The following is a 26484-nucleotide window of genomic DNA, read 5'->3' as shown; positions in this document are numbered from 1 at the left end:
GAACTGGTATCGAGTCTTGCATTGGACTTCTTGCTCAGCAGGGGAGCCTGTTTCTCCTTCTGCCTCCAGCTCCCCCTGCTTGTGCTCTGACAAAATCTTAAAAAGAAAATAAAAATTTTTTAAAAATGAAGTTCCGGAGCACCTGGGTGGCTTAGTTGGTTAAGCGTCCGACTCTTGGTTTGGGCTCAGGTCATGGTATCCAGTCCAGCCTTGGGCTCTGCTCAGTGGGGAGTTCGCTCCAGATTCTCTCTCCCTCTCCCCCTCCCCCCACCAGGCTCACACTCTCCAAAATAAATAAATAAATCTCTCTAAAAAAAAAAAAAGTTTAAATCCATAGGGCTCATGGACCCAGAGTTGAATCCTTGGTCTGTAATAAACTCATTGAATTAACCTCAGTTCAGCTTCCACATTAATCAAGGTTTAATTAGAACATACTTTACGAAGTGTATGATTAGGTTATTTAAAACATTCCAATCTCAGTTCTCAGTATATATGCTGACGTAAGCATAGGTATCATAAAACTGGTAATGTGACTAATTGCATGATTTCCCTTCAAGCTGATCAATAATAATGCCAATATGAATGCAATTTTTTCTTTTTACCAACTCTATCCTTGGACCAATTTATTAACCCTATTTGAAAAAAAATCACCCAAATAGCTTCAAGGTTTACCAGTTGTGGTTAATGTGTTGCTTAGTGGCAAACTAAAAAGAAAATACACTTTTCATTCACAAAGTATTATAAATCTTCTAAAGCCTCTTAAGATTTCAGGTATTCCTTTGAAACTGGCTACCTCGATGGCGTTCTAGCTATCATTTTGGCTTCTAATTAACATTTACTTAAATTTAAAGTAGAGCATTACAGACAGAAGGAAAACCAGTTTAATACGCATCATAAATCTGCAGCATTTCAGCAGAATAAGTAGTTAGTCCAGGAATGAAACCACTGGTTTTAACATGATTTTATTTTTCTGGGAAAATAATCTTAAAAAAAAAAAAGATTTTTAGAGTATGCAAGCAGAGGGAGAGAAAGAGAGAAGCAGAATTCCATAGAGAGCCTGACATGGGGCTTGATCTCAGGACCCTGAGATCATGACCTAAGTCAAAACAAGAGTCAGATGCTCAACGGACTGAGCCCCCGGGGCACTCCTGGGAAAACAGAATCTTGAGACAAAGTGAGAATTTTTTTTTAAAGATTTTATTTATTTATTTGACAGAGATTGACACAGTGAGAGAGGTAACAGAAGCAGGAAGAGTGGGAGAGGGAGAAGCGGACCTCCCATGGAGCAGGGAGCCCGATGCGGGGCTCAATCCCAGGACCCTGGGATCATGACCTGAACCGAAGGCAGACGCTTAACGACTGAGCCACCCAGGCGCCCCTAAAGTGAGAATTTAAAAAAAAAATTTTTTTAGGGGCACCTGGGTGGCTCAGTCGTTAAGCGTCTGCCTTCGGCTCAGGTCATGGTCCTGGGATCGAGCCCCGCATCGGGCTCCCTGCTCGGCGGGAAGTCTGCTTCTCCCTCTCCCACTCCCCCTGCTTGTGTTCCCTCTCTCGCTGTGTCTCTCTCTGTCAAATAAATAAAAAAAAAATATTTTTTTAGAGAGTGAGCGAGCGTGCACGCACGGGCCTGGGGGTGGGGCAAAGAGAGGGGGAGAGAATCACAAGCTTACTCCCCAACAAGTGTGGAGTCTGACAGGGGACTCAATCTCATGACCCTGAGATCATGACCTGAGCCAAAATCAAGAGTCAGACGATTAACTGAGCTATCCAGGCGCCCCAAGAATTTTTTTTAAAGTGAAGCTCATGTCTCCAAATAAGCAGTAAGATTGGTACTATTTTATAGAAAAACACTTAAGTGCTGTAATTTTTTTGAGAAAAAAAGTTTGGCTCAGTCTTAAATTCCTAATACTATGTATTATATCAAAAGATACTGGGACACCTGGGTGGCTCAGTTGGTTAAGTGTCTGCCTTCAGCTTAAGTCATGATCCCAGAGTCCTGGGATGGAGTCCCAAGCCAGCTCCTTGCTCAGAGGGGAGCCTGCTTCTCCCTCTGCCTGCCACTCCCCCTGCTTGTGCTCTTTCTCTGACAAATAAAATCTTAAAAAAAAAAAAAAAAAAAAGATACAACAGTGATGCAACATTTACAGGAAAAAAAAAGAATTTTAAGGATCTCCCTCCAAAACTTTGGCACCAATTACAGTAATAGGGCTGTTTGACAGGGTGATCGGATTTAAAATATGAATGGGGCACCGGGCTGACCTAATTGGTGGGGCTTGCGACTCTTGATCTTGGGGTCATGGGTTTGAGCCCCACAATGGGCTTAGAGTTACTTAATAAAAAAAAAAAAAACCAAAAACCAGGAACTAATAGCAAAACAAAATATGGGGAGATACAATCTCTGTAATTACTCCCAAACTCTAGACTATTACAACTGAATAACCATGAGTTAAACTTTTTAATTTAGAAACATTTCAGGTTACTTTTTAGAGAACTTTAACCAAATTTGACTTTTAAGAAAAAACTGAAAATTGAGATAGTCTATAAAATTCACCATTTAAAAATGTTTGCTTTAGTAGTTTTTATATATTCACAAGGCTGTACAAACCATCACCACTGTCTAATCCAAAATATCATCCCCAGAAGAAACCCTGTGTCACCCATTAGCAGTAATTCTTCATTCCTTCTCCACTCCCACAGCCACCACTCTGTCTCTGGACTTGACAATTCTAGACATTTCATATAAATGGAATGTTTTGTCTGACTTCTTTCACTGTTTCAAGGCTCATCCACATTGTAGCATGTAACAAACAATACTTCATTACTTTTTATTGCCTAATATCCAACTGATTGTATGGCCATACATTTTATTTATCCATCCATCAGTTAATAGTTATTTGGGTTGTTTCTACCTTTTGACTATAATGCAACTATGAACAATTGTGTGCATGTTTTGTGCAGACATGTTTCATTTCTCTTCGTTATGTGTATCTAGGAGAATTTCTGGGTTACACTATTTTCAATCTTCTGAGGAACTGCCAAACTTTTCTACAACAGATAAGCATTTTCATCTTATCAGCAATGTATGAGGGTTCTAATTTCTTCACATCCTTACCAAACTTGTAATGTTCACCCTCTTGATTACAAACACGTTAGTAGGTGTGATGTATCTCCTTGTGATTTCCCTAGTGACTAGTGATGTTCAACATCTTTTCCTAGGATACTGGCCATTTATCTTTGGAGAAATTCTTTTTTTTCAGTAGGCTCTACGCCCAACATGGGGCCAGAACCCAAAGATCATCACATGCTCTACTGACTGAGCCAGCCAGGTACCCCTTGATTTGTTTTTAAATTGGGGTTTCTTTGTTGTTAAGTCCCCTGTATATTCAGGATTTGCAAATATTTTCTCACATTCTCTGGGTTTTTTTAACTTTCTTTCACTTTCTGGTCCTTTGAAGCAGTTTAAAATTTTGATGAAGTTCGAGTTACCTGTTTAACCTTTAATTGCTTGTGTTTTGATGTTAGATCCAAGAAACTGTTGCCTAATTTAGTCACAGAGATTTATGTCAATTATTTTTTCTTAAGAGTTCTGGAGTTTGAATGTTTAAATCTTTGAACCACTTTGAGTTAATTTGTGTGTATGGTGTGAAGGTAGATACCCAGCTGTCTCAGAATCACTTGTTGAAAATATTATTCTTTCTTATATTGAATGGTCTTGGCAACCTCATCAAAAATAAACCAAAGGGGGGGCGCCTGGGTGGCTCAGTTGGTTAAGCGACTGCCTTCGGCTCAGGTCATGATCCTGGAGTCCCAGGATTGAGTCCCACATCAGGCTCCCTGCTCAGCGGGGTGTCTGCTTCTCCCTCTGACCCTCTTCCCTCTCATGCTGTCTCTCATTCTCTCTCTCAAATAAATAAATAAAATCTTTTAAAAAAATAAACCTAAGGGTTTATTTCTGCTCTCATTTTTTTTTTTAAGATTTCATTTATTTAATTGACAGAGAGAAAGACATACACACAGAGAGCAGGAACACAAGCAGTGGGAGCGGGAGAGGGGGAAGCAGGCCTCCCGTCGAGCAGGGAGCCGGATGTGGGGCTCCATCCCAGGACCCTGGGATCATGACCTGAGCCGAAGGCAGTCGCTTAACCGACTGAGCCACCCAGGCGCCCCTGGACTCAATTTTATTCCATCAGTCAGCATGTCTATCCTTACACCAAGACCCCTGTCATGACTACAGAATCATGTTGGTTTTCAAGATTATTTTGACTAGTTTGAGTCCCCTGCATATCTATACAATTTATGTTTGTCATTTCCTGCAACAAAAAAAGTAGCTGTGTCTTTATAGGGATTACACAGAACCATAAATCAATTTGGGGAGGACTGCCATCTTCATGATACTGTTTTTCAATTCATGAATATGGGACGTCTTTCCACCTGTTTAGGTCTTCTCTCAATAGTGTTTATAATTTTCACAGGTTTTTCAGTTTTGCTAAACTTTTTGATGGGTTATAAATGGAATTTCCTTAATTTCACTTGTTGTATAGAATACAACTGATTTCTGAATATTAACTTTGTGTCTTGCAATCATGATTAGTCAGCAGCTTTTTTGTGTGGGGATTCCTATAAGCTTTCTACAAGATCACATTATCTGCAAATAGTTTCACTTCTTCCTTTCTAATCTAGAAGGAAGCCTTTTGTTTCTTCTTGCCTAATTGCCCTGGCTAGAGCCTTATCCGTATAATGCTGAATAGAAGTGGCAACAGGAAACTTGCTTGTCTGGTTCTTGATTGCAGGGGTTAAGTTTTTAGTTTCTCATCATCATGGCCATTAATTAGCTTTAGGTTTTTGGTAATGCTTCTTTTCAGTTTGAGGAGTTCCCTCTTGTATTTCTAGTTTGAGTTTATTAAAGGATTTTAAAAGAAATCTTAAGACTCAGATAGGAAGCATTTAAATACAGGATCCAAATATTGAGTATAACAATACGAATATTGACAAATTTCAATCTATATGTGAAAGCAGAGTCTAGACATATATAAAGGAGTGGTCACCTATGCTTAAAAAACTTGGAAGGGAGGTGTCTGTGTGTCACTTCCAAAAAAGTTACTTAAAAGACAGTTTCTCCTTACATATTACTAAAGTCCTGGATTTCTAACTGGACACCTAGTTTCCCTTTATAAGAACCACATTCACCAAAATGCTACTGCAAGAGTGGCCAACCTCAGCAAGGGTAAAACGTAGAATTCAGGAATGCTTAAAAAAAAAAAGTCACAATCTTCACCAAATTTTAAATTATATAAAACAGAAATGACATTTTTGTGATGGATGTTTTAATGTAATTTTAGGCCATTCATTTTACACTTATGGAATGCCTACTATGCTAAGGCATTGTGTTAGATCTTCCCAAAGACATGGTTTTGTCATATTAATACAGTTCTTAATGACTTTTTCTTCATTCTTGCTTCAGGGCCTACACGTAGGGCTGTGATTTGGCCACCCCTACTCTACACTCTGGTCTCTTCCAGAGGAGAGGACAGCAGTCACTATCTTGATAAGGTGTGTTAGCTTAGCAATCACCATTTTATTACCTGGAGAGAAACAGATTAACTTCCTTTAATGGTGATAAATGAGTATGCTTTGAAAAAAAAAATAGATGGCTTAAGTTTAACAAAAAGTGAAGATTCTACACTGTCAGCCATTTGACAAAACAAAAATTGAAACCCAAACAAAATCAAAATTAACTTCTATAAATTAAATAAGTTACAGGTTAGTGAAACTGTGGGAAAGGCTGTATATTAAATAATATCTGCATGCAACCAATTACAAGTCTGTAAATACTTTTATCCAAAGTTCTACAACCTTATCCAGAAGCACTGACAAATATCAAGGTGCATAATCTGTTAAGAAACTATAATTTGATGTTAAATTTAAGGGAATACTGTAAATAACTGATATATATACATATATATATTTGATACATTAGAAACTAACACTTGAAAACTAATTTTAAGGTCTTTAATATCAATTAAAATCTATAAATGGAGATTAGTTTGGATTGTATGACAGAGGAGACAATAAAACTTATTCTCAAAGACATACCAATACATTTTCTTAGAATAAAAGCTAAGCAAATGAGAATTTTCATACTGTGCATGGGAATAACTAAAACCTTTATTAGATATGGTTTTCCAATAACAATGTGAAAATTGGAATTATCAATTCAAAGAGCATTGAAGTCTGAAATTTAAAAAAGTAGACTAGATATTAAGGGATAAAAGGTAAAGGAAGACGAAAATGTTTAATACTATTCAATATATCCCCTCTGTACACAATGTTGCATATATACAACTACTCCATTTTAATTTTATTGATTTTATATAATAGTGAAATCCCCTTAAGCAACCTAGGGTATACAGATGGTGTCCAACTTGGGGGAAAAAAAAGTAGAAACACACTTGATTAACAGTTTTCACCCACACATTTTAGACAGACAACTTTTTTTTTTTTTTGCCAAGATTTTCATAGTAAATTCATAAATATAGGAAATACTTTCACTCCTTCAGTGTTAAAATAGAAAACCAAACAGTGCCAACAGCAGTGGCTTAATTATTGGCATACAAGAAAAACACAACACCAATGGGTTTTCTTCATTATGCATTTTAAATATCAATATGTGCATTTGTTTCATTTTTACAGTTATAAATTTCCTAGTCTGTTATAGACAACAGCATTTAATAGTTTTGAATCCATTGAGATGTTGCTTTCAATTTGAAATATTGTGTGTATACATGTATATAAAAAAATAACCCAATGTATGACTCATCTGACAGATGTTTAAGATCAATAAAGGCTTATTTTTCAACATGCAGTTAGGAGAGAAGGAAGCAAGGCAACCTCTCCACATTGTCTTTGTTGCTGGCTTGTTTTTGCAGTGGTATCAATAGTGGTTTTGGAGGGAACCGTGTGCCTTCAGCCTAGCTATTTAAGATCAGATACCACAATCAACAAGAGGGGTAGGGAATATGGGCGGAGGGGAATATGGGCAGGTGTTAAATTTTAAAAGTGTGCATTTTGCACTCTTTCTAGGTACAGGATAAAACAGGCCAATGAGGGTAAAGTTTTATAATTAGGAAAAAACTGCAATCAAATCAAGACATAATAGCCGAATTAAGTTCTTTTAATAGATTGCATATATAGATGTTTAGCCATACTCTTTGATCAACTCTTTAAGAGTAGAACTTTCTATCCAATTTACATGCTTCAAATATCACCTTTCTTATTTGATACAGTAAGGTCTTGTATCCAAGTCTCCACTTGTACACTGAGAGCTTTAAGAAAAAACAGGACACAGAGGGAGTTGCCATTTTTTAGCAGCAATGAAATATCACTAACCCCTTTTAACATACCGAATTCAAGTCACTATCAGAGGTGAGTGCACCACAAAGTCACCAGGTACAAAATTGCTAGTTCATTTTTAAATTAATAACCTGAAATTACCCTGCCCCCCCACCCCATTACATCCCTTCTTTTTATAAACAGCAAACATTTTGCTATTTTATACATAGGCTAGCAGGCTTGTTTCAATATGAAAGTGCTAATTCATTTACAGATTTTTTTTAATCAGTTATGTAGTGCTACAATAAATGTCCAATAATCTACATAGGAACAATCTTTGATGAATGAAAATGATGAAGACTGAATAAGGCTATCGATTACCTTATCTTATTTACATATAAAGAATAGATACCCAATGGTGAGGAAGAGACAGAAATTGGACAAATACTCATAGGTGTAAAAATTACATCTACCTTTGAGCTTATACTGTAAATGAGACATTTTAAATAGTCCTGTAGCCCATGCCTATTTTTTCCTCAGAAAAAGAAAAGCTGCCTTCATGACATCCCCTCGTTTCAGATTTCCACAGTGTCACTTGAACTTTCAGTCAGAATCTTACTTTCTTCAAAAAATAAAGAAAATACCACCCCCAAATTACCACCCTCCCCCCCGAAATCCCTCTGGTTTCTTTTTCAGTGCCAAGTTGCATGATCAGGTCCAACCTCCTGGGGTTTTTTTTGTCCATCTATTGATCAATTAGTTTAGAGTAGATAACATGAACCAGTTCTGGAACCACTACTAGGAGGAACACAAGCTCTTCACTACAATCACACAGCAGGAAAGAAAGTGATAACTCAATTCATCCCTGGTGCCGGGCCTCCAAAATTGAAAGAACTTGGCACAACTGGAGCACTGAATTTGTATCCTCCATGCTTCTCAATCATTTTGGATTCTAAAAAAACAAGTAAGTGAAAGTTTAATAGAATATTTGATCATTTTACTACTTTGGAGAAGAGAAGGAATTGACAGACATTAACAAAAGCTTAAACCCACTAGTTCCAAAGTTGTCCTCTCCCTCCTTCTCTTATACAGGAGTAAGAGAGGGGAAGGGGTACATTATAGAGAGACGATAAACCCTCATGTTGTATGCTGTAGACTTCTTAGCCAACTTTCACTTTCTGATGTTAAAAAAAAATCTTTAAATACACCTTTCTGAGTCAAATACTGAATCAGAACTCAAGTCTTCAACAAAGGGAGTAACAGCTAATGAATCTAGTGCAGGGAAATCCAAATATAAAATACCTTAGAAAGTTTTGCCTTCTTTGTAAGGAGGATACTATTTTTAATATTAAACTAATCTGACTAATAGTATTAAGACCTATAGAAAATTGTTAGGCTGTGTATTATCTAAAATGTCCTTTCCTGAAATGCATACTGAAATGTTTAAAGATGGTAAGATGTGATGATGTCTGGGATTTCCTTTAATATTCCTAAGAAAAAGCATAGTTTTCCTAACCTAAAATTTTTTTTATACTTTTAATAGAATTTTCCACTATTAAGTCATCACTATGAGCTTGAGCAACTTTATCAAAGCTATTGCACACTGAAAGCAGTCTTTGACTACACTTAAAATCAGTCAACTATGGCCAAAAACAGAACTCATTTTCTCATTTCATTCCTTTATTCCTTCATAATTCCTTCACCTGTAACAACTGTACCTTTTAAGTAATTTTAAATCATTTAATATAAAATGTTAAAGCTGTATCAAGTCATCAATTGCACTAAAGAGGGTTTGTGGTCAATTGACATACCATGGGCTGCTCTTCTTTGATCAGCCAGTGTTGCTATATCCTGCAACTGTTTTCTTTGTTCTTCATTAAGACCATGAGTCAAAGCCTGATACCACACAGGATTACGATTTTGTATAGCTATCAAAAAGAAAACAAGGGGGAAAGGGCAATAATATGAGAGGCCTGGTAGTTCCTTTCTAATATGTTCCTTCTACTTCACCTCCAGTACTGAAATTCTAATCTACTTTATATTTCCCCCAAAATAATTTAAGTTACTTAAGTTATGTATGAAACAAAAGATATAGGGAGAAAAAAATTCTGGTTTGGCTTTATGCTGAAAAAAATCTAATCATTCTCATACTTCATATCTCTAGCAAGAAATCAGAGCTGAAACCAGTACTTATATAATTAAGTAACAAAGTAGAGAAACTTTAAAATAACCCAACCTATACAAAAGATTCACAGTTAAAAGCAATTGATCAAGGCTACTTTGGTTAGAATTCTCAAATCCCGAAATTAAAAAACAAAAATCAGAAACATTAAGTAGATCAAGAAAGAAGTAAATGGTACAAAATAAACGCCTTATTTTATTCTGTACTGCCCCGTCAAAAACCTTTCTTAAAAACATGTCTTTTTCCAATGGTAGCTCTGCAATACTTATAATGCTCACGTTTTATATTATAGCCTAAAATAATGGTCAAACCCAATCTGTAATAAGTGGATAACAAATTTTCCCAGCATGTGACAAGACCAGGTATTAAAATCTCAGTGTTGGGCGCCTGGGTGGCTCAGTTGGTTAAGCCACTGCCTTCGGCTCAGGTCATGATCCTGGAGTCCCAGGATCGAGTCCCGCATCGGGCTCCCTGCTCAGCAGGGAGTCTGCTCCTCCCTCTGACCCTCCCCCCTCTCATGCTCTATCTCATTCTCTCTCTCAAATAAATAAATAAAATCTTTAAAAAAAAAAAATCTCAGTGTTGGGGTGCCTAGGTGGCTCAGTCATTAAGTGTCTGCCTTCGGCTCAGGTCATAATCCCAGGGTCCTGGGATCGAGTCCCGCATCGGGCTCCCTGCTCGGCGGGAAGCCTGCTTCTCCCTCTCCCACTCCCCCTGCTTGTGTTCCCTCTCTCGCTGTCTCTCTCTCTGTCAAATAAATAAATAAAATCTTAAAAAAAATAAAAAAATAAAATCTCAGTGTTTCATAAAAACATGCACTAGATAAATTGACATATAAGGATATCAAGTTTGACCATGTATTTCCCTATTTCAATTAAGTACCTATACAAAGGGGTAGGTGGGTGCTGATTTAGAGAAAAAAGTTCTCTATAAAGACTTTCCACAAAAGAAGTTTTTCACACAGTAATTTTGAGGTATTTGGGGGGGAATCTGACAACCCATCACATGCTTTTCTATTTCTATTTTATTGCATTTACTATGCACAGGCCTTCTACTATAAACCATCCTTTGGGATTAACATGTATTTAAGTCTATAAAATACAAAGTCACAAAAACAAGTCAGTAATTCTTGGCACCTCCATCAATTCTTGCTGCCTGCCATGTAGCTCAGAAACCACTCCTTTGTATTTCTGTAACCTTGCATCATAATTGCTTTGTCATGGGTTTGGAAGACTAATGCCTTGGTTACCAGAGAATTTATTCTACAACAAAGTTATAATACATAGGAATGACAGCATAGTCGTAACTCTGTGGAGAAAAAGGTGTTTCAAATATAGTGCCAATTTTAATTTCTTAAGTTGGATAGAACGGAGATGTTATATTTTGTTGAAGTCCAAGTAAAGGATGGTAAAGCCACATACAATGTATTACAGGAAAAAAACAAAAGGGATTCCAAGACCATTAATGTTAAAAATGGTCAAATTCTCAGAAAGTTTAACTGTGGTTTTAGCCGGAGGGAAAAAAAAGATACACAAATACATAAACATGCAACAAACAGATTTAAGAATGGATACTTCTGGAGAAAGCTGAAAGGTTAGAAATCAGAAGTGGGAAAGAGGAATTGTCATTATATCAATTTTGAACTATACTATTTTCCTATAATGTGCATGTTTCAATATGACAATCTACATAACATAATAAAATGAGGAAATACTCTATGACTCTATGGCAACAGTAGTAACTTTGGATACTTTAGCTATTAATCCTTCAATCATAGTCGAGTTTGGATTTGATATCCCTAAAAACCCTTCTTTAAGTGATAGACACAAATAAGAACAGGAAGGTTCAGGGAAATGGATCATATAGAGCTATATGAATTACATATAACAAGTTGACTTACTTTGAAATATAGCTTTAAATATCTGATACTCATCAACAGGGTTATCTTCATCATCAATGATTGTGGAATAGCCTTCCAGAGCAGTCTCTTCAGCATCATCTTCTTCCCAATCTTCATCATCTCCATCCTCACCTGCTTGCTTAGCCAAAATCTCCAAATATTCTTGCCCATCTTCATCAATATCATCTTCATCACTCCCCAGTTCCTCTGCAAGCCATAAATAGGTGCATTTGTTAACACCGAAGTATTCTTACTCAACAAACTGACAGTGATCACAGTCAGTAAATTACAAATCACAACTGAATAAATTCAAGTTCCAGGAACTGGTGTTTAAATACAATATTCAGGGCGCCTGGGTGGCTCAGTCGTTAAGCTTCTGCCTTCAGCTCAGGTCATGATCCCAGGGTCCTGGGATCGAGTCCCACACATAGGGCTCCCTGCTCAGCGGGAAGCCTGCTTCTCCCTCTCCCACTCCCCCTGCTTGTGTTCCTGCTCTCACTGTCTCTGTCAAATAAATAAATAAAATATTAAAATAAATAAATACATACATACATACATACATACAATATTCAGCGGGGCACCTGGTTGGTGCAGTTAGTTAAGCATCTGACTCTTGGTTTCGGCTCAGATCGTGATCTCAGGATCATGAGATCAAGATCTAAGCTGGGCTCTGTGCTCAGCGCAGAGTCTGCTTGAGATTCTTTCTGCCCCTTCCTCTGCCCCTCCCACTCCTGCTCTCTCTAAAATAAATAAATATTGAAATAAATAAATACAATATTAAGCAATAAAGAGAGTAAAAAACTCTCATAGAAATCCAAGAAACCCAACCACAATTCCTAATACCAGAGGTTTGAACATAATAGGAGATTCAGCATTTGTGCTCTGGACCTTATGGTATATACCAAACCAAACACCAACAGTAAAATAATATAGTTTATGTTATATCATTTATTGTGAGTTTTTTTTTAAGGCTAAGTTGGTGAATCATAAAAAAATGGCAATACCTATCTTATTCTGAAACCATTACAATAATTTCTCTTAACCAACATTCTATCAATTTATACTCTTGAAGTCTATAGTGTCCTACAGGTGAAATGTATTAGCCAATAGCTGATCAAATTAATTTTATAGTGCAGATATACTTAGGTTTTAGCACTAACAGATGATAGATGTTTGCCAACAGCAAAAACCATAAATGCCTAGAACTGCTTTACATGTTGGGAGATCTAGCCAAAGTTCCTGCCTTCGCAGACCTTACACTCTAGCAGGAAGTAAGGCAGTCTTTCTATGAATGAATTAACACGAAAGAATTTGGGTATGATTCCACACTTCTTCAGAAGGGTTAAAAAAAACAAGTCCGGAAGAAACAAGAGCGCGGTGTGAACATGGGGAAGCAAAAGAAAGCCAGAAAGTATGCGACCATGAAGCGAATGCTTAGTCTCCGAGATCAGAGGCTTAAAGAGAAGGGCAGATTAAAACCTAAAAAGAAAGAAAAGAAAGATCCCAGTGCACTCAAGGAAAGAGAAGTCCCCCAACATCATTCCTGCTTATTCTTCCAATATAACACACAGCTGGGCCCACCTTACCACATCCTGGTTGATACCAACTTTATCAACTTTTCCATTAAAGCGAAACTTGACTTAGTACAGTCAATGATGGACTGTCCGTATGCCCAGTGTATCCCTTGTATAACTGACTGTGTAATGGCTGAAATCGAAAAACTGGGGCAAAAGTATCGAGTGGCTCTAACGATTGCCAAGGATCCAAGATTTGACCGATTACCATGCACACACAAAGGAACCTATGCAGCTGACTGCTTAGTACAGAGAGTAACTCAGCACAAGTGTTACATTGTGGCCACAGTTGACCGAGACCTTAACGAAGAATCCGGAAGATCCCTGGAGTTCCCATCATGTACATTTCTAACCATAGGTACAACATTGAGCGGATACCAGATGATTATGGAGCCCCACGATTCTAATTCTTAAAAGATAGAGTTCCTCTGCCTTCCTTTACCAACTTTTTCTGTTGCCAGTTCATATTAGCAATATGCTGTAGCATGAATTATTCTTCTTACCCATTTGCTCTGTTATGAGCTGACTGTAGTTAAATACTCACTTTTTGATGTTTTGAAATTGATATTTTGTATCATTTTAAATATTGTTGCATCTTTTTATAAATCAGATGATTGCTCATATAAAAAAAAAAACAAAAAACAAGTCTGCAGCACCTGGGTGGCTCAGTCGTTAAGCGTCTGCCTTCGGCTCAGGTCATGGTCCCAGGGTCCTGAGATCTAGTCCCACATTGGGCTCCCTGCTCTCAGTGGAAAGCCTGCTTCTCCCTCTCCCACTCCCCCTGCTTGTGTTCCCTCTCTCGCTGTCTCTCTTGTCAAATAAATAAATAAAATCTTAAAAAAAAAAAAAAGTCCACCGATTTCTAACTAGGTAAGTTTGGCTTTCTCCACCACAAATCCCTTACCTGTTTCATCATCATCTTCAGCTTCATCATCATCATCACTGTCATTCTCGTGTTCTGCATGGCAGGCATATGCTCTTTTTAATCCATTAAATAAAAGGATAAAAGCTGGCAAAATCTGTCCAGAAACCTGATTTAAAACTTGTGGTATTTGTTCCATATCAATAAGAGCACAAAGGCCCAGAACGCACATCTTTCTGTCATGAAGCCTAAAAAATAAAATAAAGATTTTCTTCTTTTTTTTTAATAAGCAGAGTTTCTCACAAAGTTAAATAAACAAAGATCCAATATATGTCACTTACCCCAAGAAACAATCAACATCATTAAGCCACTGTGTAATAAAATGATTTGTAACTGGTTCAACATTATTAGGGAAGCGAAGATTTTCTAAGGTGTTGAGAAGTAGGTGCGGATTATAATACAAAGCTGCAATGGCAACTTGCAGGCACATTGTCCGAAGTTCACTTGTCTTCACCTCTCTTGTCAGTCTCTCTAAAGCGGCTTCCACAAATAAGGGAATGCACTATAAAGAAAGACAGCAAAATATTCCAAAACCTTAAGTAACAGCAGTCTAACCATCCTACCCATATTAACTTGTTGCCTCTAACCTCTTTTTCTCTCCATCAGATGACCTAATAGTTTTTGCTATTGAGGCATTCACTGAGAAATCTAACTTTAGAGAAGACAAGTCTTCACTGGGCTATTAGAGCCTCACAATAGCCAGCTGGATTCTCAATATTCTTATTGACTAACCTTATTGTAGTAATCACTTCACAATATATACGTCTGTATCAATTCATCATATTGTACACCTTAAGCTTATATGTTATATTTCAATTATATCAATAAAGCTGGAAACTGACCACGGAAATTTAACAACTAAATTTATCTTACTGCGAAGTGATAATGTGACAAACAATACTCTCACAGCCTACTATAAAAAAATCTTACCTTGCATAACAGCCATAAAACTTGCCATATTTTCATACACATTAAACAAATGATCGTTATATATTGTTTAAATTTTAAACCAATAATTAAAAAATGTTATCTAGTATCATAATATAACAATAACATACAAAATACACAGCTGCCCCCAAAGAAAAAAAGGTGGAGGGAAAGATTCTCTCTATGAAGCCTCAAACGGGAATTATTAATAGTTAGCCTCACTGACCTGGTCAATGCCACGCCCTTTGCATTGTAGAATGATGACCTCTAATAATTTTGCTGCATGACACTCTGCATCTTCTCCTGCAACTCCCGTAAGAACCTGATCAACACAGAAATATAAAACTGCAATGAGACATCATGAAACCTTTAAATCAGAGAATATCTGTCCTCTGTCTATAGTCTTTGGAGTTTTTTAAAAATATTCTAATTAATTAATATAAATGATTACAATATTCATTGTACAGACTATAATCTAAAGCAACTGTGAGGATTTGGAGTCGCTGGTTGGCTGTATCTCTGCAATTGCACAGAGAGCTCCAGGCACTCTCAACATCAAAAACATTTATAACTATAATACAGTATCAGGGCAGACAGGGGCACCTGGGTGGCTCAGTCAGTTAAGCGTCTGCCTTCTGCTCAGGTCATGATCTCAGGGTCCTGGATCAAATTCCATGTCAGGCTCCCTGCTCAGCGGGGAGTATGCTTCTCCCTCTGCCCCTCTCCCCTCTCATGCCCACCCTCTCTCTCTCTGAAGTAAATAAATAAAATCTTTAAAAAAAAAAAAATAGGGCAGACAGAAGGCAAATATTTGTCAAAGGCATTACTGTGGCATATAGGAATCAGCCTCTTAGTTTATAGCTTTTAAAGCCCTTATTCTGTGAGACCCATATAATATGTTCACTATAATGTCATGTATCTTCACTCTTCACAATTTCATACTTATCACAGCACCAGCCTCAAGACATATATCCTTATATTAACTAAAAATGACCCACCTTCTTACACATACTATATATCATTTCAAGATACTTGGTATCAGACAGAAGTGTATCTGTATCAACTGTTACGTAATTATGGAGCAGAGGCATCATATCTGTATTAACAAAAAACATAAAAACATTAAAAATGAATTAAACTAAAACATAAAAAAGTAATAAAAGTTAAATATCTTTACTAATATAAATGCTGTTTCTAAAAAATCTCCTTAGAAAACGAAAGCAAATATGAGATTGGTCTGTAACAGAGAGAGAGAGAGAGAGAGAGAGAGAGAGAGAGAGAGAGAGAGAGAGAATAATGCAAAGGTATTATTATATATTGTACAAAAAAGAATGACAGAAGCAGGAGGGTGAGAATATGTGTTAAAGGAAACAAATCTAAAAGAATAACTAAATCAAAATATATAATGGAAATCAATGATATAATCCTTGAGCATCAACTACAAGTGAAAACATCTAAATAAAGAAGCATTTAGATTATGTTCAACTGTATACTAAAAATAAATCAAAATGGGGGGAAATCTTCAGTATTTCTATGTTGACTTGACTTACCTGTAAAATAATCAAAACCATCTTGCTGAAAAACCTCAAATACTAGAGGTAGCAACTGCCACATTTGCGGAGACACTTGTTGACACGTCAAACTATGTGCTAAAGAGAAGATCTCCTCGTAGAATTCTAAAGGAGAATATGGAGTCATTAGGACAATGCTGGCTGATATGAAAAAGCAGGAAATTCTAAACACAATTAGAGGTATATACCTAAGACATGCTGTTGTAAAACAGTTCCAATGACCTGTAAGCAGATTCCCTCAAGCTGCTGGGTTATCTAAAAAAGAAAAAAATTGTGTTACTACAGCATACCAGTGAATTAATCAATAAATAATGTATAACGCAATTCACTGCTTATTGAAATACAAAGTCAGTATCTTAAATCATTTTAAGTCTTTATTTTGAAGTGACTCATTATAAAATTGTGGGTCAATGTGGAATTGAAATTTAATGAAATACCATTATAATTTAATGAAATACTATTACAATAAAACACATAAGAAATCACTTGCACAGTATACCTAAAAACTAAAGGAAAAAATAGTATCTTGGAAAAATGTAAATAATTATGAAAATAAAAGAGCCACATCATTCTGCAGATAGATTACAGACCTTTTTGTGTCTAAATATAGACCAACTCAGCCCAGGTGTAATTGAAAAGTCACTGTCCAATGGCTTACAGAAAAATTATTTGAAAGAAGGCATTATTCCTACCACTCCCCCTAATTCTTAAATCACCTCTATTTATATAATTGTTAGATATAGTGAACCACACCCCAAGACCAAAAATACAAATTCCTCTTTAATTGTCAGTATGATCCTCAATCAGATCCCAAATCCCTGGAAGCCATCAGAATGTTTAAAGAGTGGGGAGGGGAGACAAGATAAAGTTTACTAACTGGATACAGAACCAGGACATCCATTTCAATTACATATACTTAAAACATTTTCAACTCTTCAAATATAGTAACAACTGATTTGTTAACCACAGACAGCTACAGAATTCCTCATGGCGTCTGCCTATTTCCAATTATAATGCAGAATACAAATAGTTAACCAAAAATCTCCTGTGGCAAAAGGCAATTTGCAGATAATGTGAAAATATGATTTATGGATATAAATATCTGCATGGAATTATAAACACCGAATTCAGGACCCTGGTTACTTCTAAGGGAAAGAAGGAGGGAAATGAGATGAGGAAGTGGTCCTCCAAGGGTTTCAATTACATCCATCTGAAATTGTTTTTTTACTGGAAATAAAGTCTAAAGGATATACTATAAAATGTTAAAACCTAATAAATTTGGGTGGTAGTTAAAGGGTACTGTTTATTGTTTTCTGTTCTTCACCCTTTTTGTATGTCTTAAATTACTTCATTTTTAAAAATTCATGATTACAATTCTCTTTCTGAAAGACAACTGTAAGAAAACTAGAAAGATGACAGTAATGATAGCACAACAATGTATACTTAACACCACTGAACTGTACACTTGAAAATGGTTAAGATGGTAAACTTTATGTTATGTGTACTTTACTATCATTAAGAAACATTTTTTTTTTTAAATTAAAAAGAAAAACTAGAAAGGCACTTAGTCGGCTCAGTCAGTTAAGCGTCTGCCTTTGGCTCAGGTCATGATCCTGGAGTCCCAAGACCAAGCCCCGTGTGCTTCTCCCTCTGCCCCTTCCCTCCATTCATGCTTTCTCTCAAATAAATAAATAAAATCTTAAAAAGGAAAAGAAAAAGATCTCGGGGTTGTGAGATCAAGCCCTGCATTGTGCTCTGCGCTGGGCATGGAGCCTGCATAAGATTCTCTCTCTGCCTCTGACCTTCCATTTAAAAAAAGGAAAACTAGGAAGGTTTTCCTAGGGACCACCACACTACTGGATCTGGATCTGAGAAAGGTAACCTAAGAGGCAGCCAAAATCCAGAGCCTTGAGATAAGGATACGGTAATACAAATACCTCCTTCCTATTCCTGCTAGTACTAAAGAACCTAAAATATTTATAAGATACCAATCTTTCCTTACAAAAGGGAACTAGTTAGAAGCTGGCACAATCAAGGTGAATGTCGAAGATAATCAAGAGAATTAGATAAGCCAGAGTCTTCCAAAAAAGCATTAGAACAGTTACTGAAAAATGGCTTTAAATTCCCTAAAACTTGGATCATTACCTGGATCAAAACCTTCTAACACTGAATCATTTTACCTCTTTATGATCTTCAACTACACTAAGAAGTGTGTCGATGGTATTCAGGATTCCCATAGCAGTAACTGCTTTGTCATCACTTCCTTCTTCATCTGGCCCAGTCTGGATTACCTGATTAAATGTCATTGCCTAGATTCAAGAGAATGTAATTTAAGCTTGCTGTTATAGCAGTATAAACACATTAACTTAATTTTTTAAAATGTTCTCACAGGGACAGCAAAACCAATCAATGTCACCATTGATTAATAATAATTAAGAGTCTCTGGGCTCTATAATCAAATGGTACTGCCACTTACTAGGTGACCTTAAGTTATTTTACCTGTTTCCTGACATTTCATTTGAGAATTTTATCATAGAGATACTTTGAGGATTAAATGAGGAAAGGCATACAAAGTGTTTAATATTATCAATATTCTTATTAATATTACTGGCTAACATTTGACAATGCCCAAACACAGGTATATTAATCACGGTTTTTTGTTACAAAATTCAATTGTTTTCGAACTTGTGAAAAGTAAAGGATGGAGTCCTAACTAACAATCAGCTTATTATAAATGCAATATACATATTTAAAGAATGCTGCTACAGTTATTCAAATATCTTTCCCATTTCAAAATCAGTTTTTCACAAAACTCTTTGTTTTTGCTTAACTCCAAAGCAAATACCAAGAGCTAGATTCCTGAAACCTCAATACTCAGGAGGAATATAAACTGCATCAAATAAACCACTGTATAGGGATTATGACTGGTAATTGTGGACATGTTCATATTTTCTATGACCCTTAAATAATTTACATTATTAATTCTCAGAAGCTTGGGGCTATGTACAGCAAACAAAGACCAACTAGTGAATAAATACTATCTATAAATTTCATTAAAAAAAAATACTGGGGCGCCTGGGTGGCTCAGTCATTAAGCGTCTGCCTTCGGCTCAGGTCATGAGCTCAAGGTCCTGGGATCGAGCCCCGCATCGGGCTCCCCGATCGGCGGGAAGCCTGCTTCTCCCTCTCCCACTCCCCCTGCTTATGTTCACTCTCTCGCTGTATCTCTCTCAAATAAATAAAATCTTAAAAAAAAAAAAAAACTATCTGGGGCGCCTGAATGGCTCAGTTGGTTAAGCATATCACTCTTGATTTCAGCTCAGGTTATGATCTCAGGGCTGTGAGCTGGGGCCCGGCATCAGGGCTCCATGCTGGGTATGGAGCCTGCTTAAGATAATCTCTCCCTGGGCACCTGGGTGGCTCAGTTCTTAAGCCTCTGCCTTTGGCTCAGGTCATGATTCCAGGGTCCTGGGATGGAGCCCCGCACCCAGGTCCCTGTTCAGCAGGGGATGGGGAGGGTCTGCTTTTCCTGCTCCCTCTGACCCCCCACCACTTGTGTTCTCTCTCTTAAATAAATAAATCTTTAAAAAAAAAAAAATTCTCTCTCCTCTCCCTCTGCCCCATTTGTGCTCTACTCTCTCTTAAAAAAACTATTTAGGGCACATGGCTGGCTCAGTCAGCAAATCATGCTACTCTTGATCTGAGGGTTGTAAGTTTGAGTCCCACATTGGGTGTAGAGATTACTTAAAAAAAAAAATCTTGGGGCGCCTGGGTGGCTCAGTCGTTGGGCGTCTGCCTTTGGCTCAGGTTGTAGTCCCAGGATCCTGGGATCGAGCCCCACGTCGGGCTCCCTGCTCTGCAGGAGGCCTGCTTCTCCTTCTCCCACACCCACTGCTTGTGTTCCCTCTCTCGCTGTGTCTCTGTCAAATAAATAAATAAAATCTTTAAATAAAATAAAATAAAATAAAAAAATAAAATCTTTGTGGCTCCTGGGTGGCTCTGTCAGTTAAGAGTCTGCCTTCAGCTCAGGTCATGATCTCAGGGTCCTGGGATTGAGGCCCGCATCAGGCTCTTCACTCGGTGGGGAGCCTGTTTCTCTCTCTCCCTCTGCCTGCTGCTCCCCTGCCTGTGCCCTCTCGCTCCCTCTGTGTCAAATAAATAAATAAGATCTTAAAAAAAAAATCTTTAAAAAAAGAAATTTAAATTTTTTTTGAAAATACCTATTAAACTATTATCTCTACTTCATCTTTTTTTCCCTACTTCATCTTTAAGTTGGTCATCCAAAGTAGTCCAGAAAACCACACAAACAAAGCAGTCATGATCGAGATAGATAGTAGTTAAGAATGTGTGTTGTGGAGGCATATACTTCAGGCGTGAATCCCAGCTCCATCCATTCTAGCTTGGGCAAGTTACTTAACCTTTTTATAGCTCACATCTTCTCTCAGTGTATGAATATTCTTCATATAGGACTGTGTGAGAATTAAATGAGCTAAATATATATATATATATATATATACACACACACACATATATATATATATATATGGCTTAGAACAGTATCTGATATACAGTAAGCTCTATGAAAATACTTGTTATAAAGTTAAGTAATGAATAAATGACTGGTTCAAATAACATACCAAATGCTGTGTCATTTCTACTGCAATAGGAGTAACTTCTTCACTATACTCGCAGATCATTTTCTGAATTACATTGGTAAGATCATCATTTTCTGTTTCTCTTATTATATGAAGAAGAGCCTGCATTACAGGTCTGATGAATGGTGTAATATACTCTTTAGCTGTAAGAAAAAAAGAGAAAAAAAATTTGGCCAAAACCTCCTAAAACCTGATACAAAATACATCAAAAAATAAAAAATAGATACTTTCCCATAAAGGGGAAGACAATGTGTCAAGTTTCTAGGATTATGCCTTGTACAATTATTTGTAAAAACACTACACTATTTTTGAGATATAAATCCTTTACCTTTTTCTTGATTGCTGATCAACACTTGAAGTGCAATGGCAGCTTCCACTTTCACGGGCATTTCCCTATCATCAATCAGACATCTTCGTGTCAGCTCTAAGGCCGTTTGCAGGTTCTGGTCACTTTTGAACTTTACTTCACAAAAATAGTGAAGGACCCAGCAAGCCTTTTATTAAAAAATGCAGTGAGTTACTACAGATATCCTACATTAAATTGCCCCAAGCTAGAGTATATCTATTCCAAAAGTTCTGTGTGTGGGAATTTGGAGGCTGGCCAGTGGTAGGTATGTCCAAAGAGACAACACTAGACCAGTACTATGATCCCAACTTATTCTTTGGCTGCATGACGTTTGTGTGAATAGCAAGATCTGAATGCAAAACACAGACAGACACTGCTATCAGACACAGATGAAAACTATGCACACATTACAACAGCCATTTAAATATTTACATGAAAAAGTCTAAAATGAAATAAGGCTTTTTATTAAGATGAACATTAAAAAGGTTCCACATAAAAGTCCACATAAGCAGTCATTCATTACAGAACATAAATATATAAGTGAATACATGTTTAAAACATACCCTCGCTCTCATATAGCCTAGTTCACTGCTGAAGAGAGGAAATACATGATTCTGCAACATGTATTCCATCTGATCTTTGTAGATCTTTTTCTGTAAATACAAACAAAAATTATTTTTGAAAGAATTCCAAATACAATCATCTCAAATGCCAAATAAATACACGAATGTTAAAAATGACTATGTCAAAACATATATTTATTCTGATTCTTTGTACCTCAGGATCCATACCTAATTTTCTCATTCTCAAACTTCACCACCAAAAAACACTGAATTCCTTTTCTTTAATCTTTTTAGCTCATTTGCTTGGAAAGCATTTACACCAAATCTTAATAGCAATCATGTTTGAGTAATGGGAGTGTGGTTAATTTTATTCCTTACCTTATAAAACTATTATAATGAAAAAAAAACTATTATAATGAAAAAAGCCTCACTGGAAAGGTTCTAAATGAATACAACACAGATTGAGAAAAGACCCTGCTTACCAGGTAATAATCTGGTTATCTATAAAGATATTCTTGGGGCACCTGGGTGGCTTAGTCGGTTAGACGTCTGCCTTCAGTTCAGGTCATGATCTCAGGGTCCGGGGATAGTGCCCTGCCCGTGTTAGGCTCCCTGCTCAGCGGGGAGTTTGCCTCTCCCTCTCTCCCTCCCCGCCACCTGTGCTCTTGTGCTCTGGCTCTCTCTCAAATAAATAAAATCTTTAAAAAAGAAAAAATTTTTTAATTAAAAAAATGCCATGGTTGGGGCGCCTGGGTGGCTCAGTCATTAAGCGTCTGCCTTCGGCTCAGGTCATGATCCCAGGGTCCAGGGATCGAGCCCCGCATGGGGCTCCCAGCTCAGCGGGAAACCTGCTTCTCCCTCTCCCACTCCTCTGCTTGTGTTCCCTCTCTCGCTGTGTCTCTCTCTGTCAAATAAATAAAGTCTTAAAAAAAAAAAATGAAATAATTTAAAAATGCCATGGTCAGGGAAAAAAAAGATATTCCCATGAATCTTAAAGTAGGGTGTTTTCTAAGTGGTAGCAAGCTTTTAAAAAGAGTTCCTGGAATTGCATATTACATCAACATTAAAAATAAATGCTTGAAAAACTGAACACAGACATGGGAACTAAATGCAATGTGGGATCCTGGACTGGATCATGGACCATAAAAAAGGACATTAATGGGAAATCTTGCACAATGTGAAAGGGTTCTGTAAGATTAGTGAATAGTATGCTATCAATATTAATTTCCTGGTTTTGAGAATTGTAGTATGGCTATCTAAGATGCTAACATTAGGAGAAGGTGGATGAAGAATGGAAATTATTTTTGCAATTTTTCTGTAAGTCTAAAATTACTTAAAAATAAAAAGTTAAAACAGAAAAATCTGAACTTGCCAAGAGAACTCACTAAAGATTCCCAGCCTGCCATTTAACAAAGAACCACTTTCTTTACTCTATACACAGAAGGATGTGTGGACAGGTATAAAAAACTAAAATATAAATAAAATAACCCTACAAATTAATGGTGATATGTAACAAGGTTCCTGGGGAGTTAGAGGATTCTGTGACTAAATATTTACTTATTAACTTTTAAGCAAAATAAATTTCAGATCTTATTTATGAAGTCAGATACAATGTGTACAATTAAGCTGAGGTTCCTAAAAATAAATCTAATCCAGGGTCATTCTTTATTAGAAATTTATGTCACAAAAGCATGATGTTCCTAGGCTATGAATGGATTCATTCATGTTTATAAATTTCCTTAAAGACAAATTTTTTAAAGGAAAAAACACTACTTTACAATTATCTTGCAACATGAAAATAAAGTAAGTCATGCAAAAGAAGTACCTTAAGCACAAGCAGGAAAAGAAAATATAAACTGGACATAATTTCAGAATCTTATCAAAACTTGTATTTCATAGGACAACATCAAGAAAGTGAAACGATAACAGACAAAATACTTGCAAATCATATATATGAAAAAGGTCTAAGAGAATATACAAAGAACTTTTTTTTTTTTAAAGATTTATTTATTTATTTGACAGAGACACACAGCGAGAGAGGGAACACAAGCAGGGAGAGTGGGAGAGGGAGAAGCAGGCTTCCCGCTGAGCAGGGAGCCTGATGCGGGGCTTGATCCCAGGATACTGGGATCATGACCTGAGCTGAAGGCAGCCACTTAACGACTGAGCCACCCAGGTGACCCTAGAATATACAAAGAACTCTTAACAATTCACCAATGAAAGGACAAATAACCCAGCTAAAAAAACAGACAAAGGATTGGAATATACATTTCTCCAAAGAAGATATACAATAGCCAATATACACATTAAAAAAATTTCTCTGTATCATTAGTCATCAGGGAAATGTATATCAAAACCACAATGAGGTATTGTTTGACACCAACTAGGATGGCTACAATAAAAAGGTAATTGTTGGTGAGGACATAGAAACTGGAACCCTCATACATTGCTGGTAAAAATATAAAATGATACAGCCACTTTGGAAAACAGTCTGGCAGTTTCTCAAAATAGGACAGCAATTTGACTCCTAGGTATGTGACCCAAGGGAAGTGAAAATATTATGTCCAGGGGCACCCAGGTGGCTCAGTCGTTAAGCGTCTGCCTTCAGCTCAGGTCATGATCCCAGGGCCCTGGGATCGAGCCCCGCATCGGGCTCCCTGCTCGGTGGGAAGCCTGCTTCTCCCTCTCCCACTGCCCCTGCTTGTGTTCCCTCTCTCGCTGTGTCTCTCTCTGTCAAATAAATACATAAAATCTTCAAAAAAAAAAAAATTATGTCTACACAAAGGTGTGTACATAAATTCACAGCTTCAGAAGTCATAATAGCCAAAAAAATGGAAACAATGCAAGTGTACACCAACTGAGGAATGCATAAATAAAATGTGGTATAGCAATACAGTGGAACATTATTCGGCAACAAAAAGGAATGATATACTGACATGTGCCACAACATGGATGAACTTTGAAAATATTGTGCTAGGGGAGCCTGGGTGGCTCAGTCGTTAAGCGTCTGCCTTCGGCTCAGGTCGTGATCCCAGGGTCCTGGGATCGAGACCCGCGTCGGGCTCCCTGCTCAGCTGGGAGCCTGCTTCTCCCTCTCCTACTCCCCCCTGCTTGTGTTCCCTCTCTCACTGTGTCTCTCTCTGTCAAATAAATAAATAAAATCTTAAAAAAAAATTTTTTTTAAAAAGAAAATATTGTGCTAAGTGAAAAAAGCCACTCCTCAAAGAGCACGTTATATAGCATTTCCTTTACGTGAAATGTCCAAAATGGATAAATCTATAAAGACAAAAAGGAGATTAGGGGTAGCCTAGGGCTGAGAAGTTTGGAAGAAAATGTAAAGTAACTAATAGTTTCTTTTGGGGTTGATGGTTGCACAACTCTGTGATTATAATAAAAACCACTGAATTATTCACTTTAATGAGCAAACAGTATGGTATGTGAACTGTATCTCTCTCTCTCTTTTTTAAAGATTTTTATCCATTCATTTGAGAGAGAGAGAGCACAAAGAGAGTGAGAGGGAGAAGCAGACTCCCTGTTGAGAAGGAAGCCTGACTCAGCTCGATCCCAGGACCCTGAAATCATAACTTGAGCTAAAGGCAGATGCCCAACTGACTGAGCCCCTAGGTGCCCGCATGAACTGTATCTCAATAAAACTGTTATGAAACTACTTGCACACAAAAGAAGAAATACCTTCAGAAGTATTTCAGCTAAAGAGCCAATCATATGCAGGGCTCCATCTTTTTTTCGAGGATCAGCATTTGGCTCTGTAAGAATCTGGTAGCAAAATCCCATTGTCTTTTGCAGTACCTAGATTTAAAAAAGGAAAGTTAACACTTTATTTGATTTCCTAACAATCCTTAACAACAACAAAAAAGACAAAATGACTTACATGGCTAACATTAAAAGCTGAGTATATATCTGAACAAATTTTAAATATTAAAGCAAAAGTTCTCTATGTTAAATAACCTACCTCTTTCCTCTTGCTACAAGCTGTAAACAAAAGTGTCTGGGCAGCAGTGGTAGGAGAAATAAAATCTTCAAACACATCTAGAGAATAAATTTAAAATTAATACAAAACCCAGCAATTTGAATTTCTTCAACAAACATTTTCACATAATTTACAAATGATGCTCTGTAAAAAGACCTTAAAATTTTGCTGAATGTTCATGCAAGGTATAAAAAGGAACCCAGATTCCTATATAATTTTGCAATAGTCTTTTCAGTACAAATTAAATTTTAATCCATTAATTTCTCTTAATGATCATTTTCTTTCATACAAAACACAACTACTATGAAAGTTTTCACAATATGGTCACAAAAGTACAATCTACTACAAATACAAAAAATTTTGGTAGGAAGAAGGACTAATACTCAACATTAGTCAAATTACAGTCCTTTAGTTCCATGCAAACTCCATGTGACTCCAGCTTCCAATATAGGTCTTCCCATTTCCCACACATATGATGACTGACATGGGATCCAAAAGTATAGTTTTGACAGTGTTAAGGTGTAATC

The 26484-nt window shown here is 36.9% G+C and overlaps 1 protein-coding gene, 1 non-coding gene and 1 pseudogene across 2 annotated transcripts in view; 1 reads left to right on the top strand and 2 right to left on the bottom strand.

The window, feature by feature from the left end:
* Positions 1 to 5995: 5995 nt before the first annotated feature.
* Positions 5996 to 26484, bottom strand: part of IPO7 (importin 7) — a 57037-nt gene continuing 36548 nt past the window's right edge. Inside the window, exons 11-25 of the mRNA XM_027578959.2 lie at positions 25940 to 26016; positions 25660 to 25776; positions 21970 to 22059; positions 21389 to 21554; positions 21043 to 21203; positions 18586 to 18714; positions 16594 to 16660; positions 16385 to 16510; positions 15833 to 15930; positions 15061 to 15156; positions 14189 to 14409; positions 13890 to 14095; positions 11412 to 11618; positions 9141 to 9257; positions 5996 to 8281 (exon numbers count right to left, since the gene is read on the bottom strand). Of these exons, the coding sequence (XP_027434760.1) occupies positions 8184 to 8281; positions 9141 to 9257; positions 11412 to 11618; positions 13890 to 14095; positions 14189 to 14409; positions 15061 to 15156; positions 15833 to 15930; positions 16385 to 16510; positions 16594 to 16660; positions 18586 to 18714; positions 21043 to 21203; positions 21389 to 21554; positions 21970 to 22059; positions 25660 to 25776; positions 25940 to 26016 (1976 nt within the window). The 3' untranslated portion in view covers positions 5996 to 8183. The remainder of the gene's footprint in view (positions 8282 to 9140; positions 9258 to 11411; positions 11619 to 13889; positions 14096 to 14188; positions 14410 to 15060; positions 15157 to 15832; positions 15931 to 16384; positions 16511 to 16593; positions 16661 to 18585; positions 18715 to 21042; positions 21204 to 21388; positions 21555 to 21969; positions 22060 to 25659; positions 25777 to 25939; positions 26017 to 26484) is intronic.
* On the top strand, positions 12146 to 13663 carry LOC113914101 (annotated as a pseudogene).
* Positions 21637 to 21820, bottom strand: LOC113915603. The gene has a single exon (XR_003517750.1). It is a non-coding gene; the product is annotated as a small nucleolar RNA SNORA23 (small nucleolar RNA).

This window comes from Zalophus californianus, chromosome 11 (genome assembly GCF_009762305.2).
Source record: "Zalophus californianus isolate mZalCal1 chromosome 11, mZalCal1.pri.v2, whole genome shotgun sequence".
Classification (NCBI taxonomy): domain Eukaryota; kingdom Metazoa; phylum Chordata; class Mammalia; order Carnivora; family Otariidae; genus Zalophus; species Zalophus californianus.
This window is presented reverse-complemented; position numbering and strand designations above follow the sequence as displayed.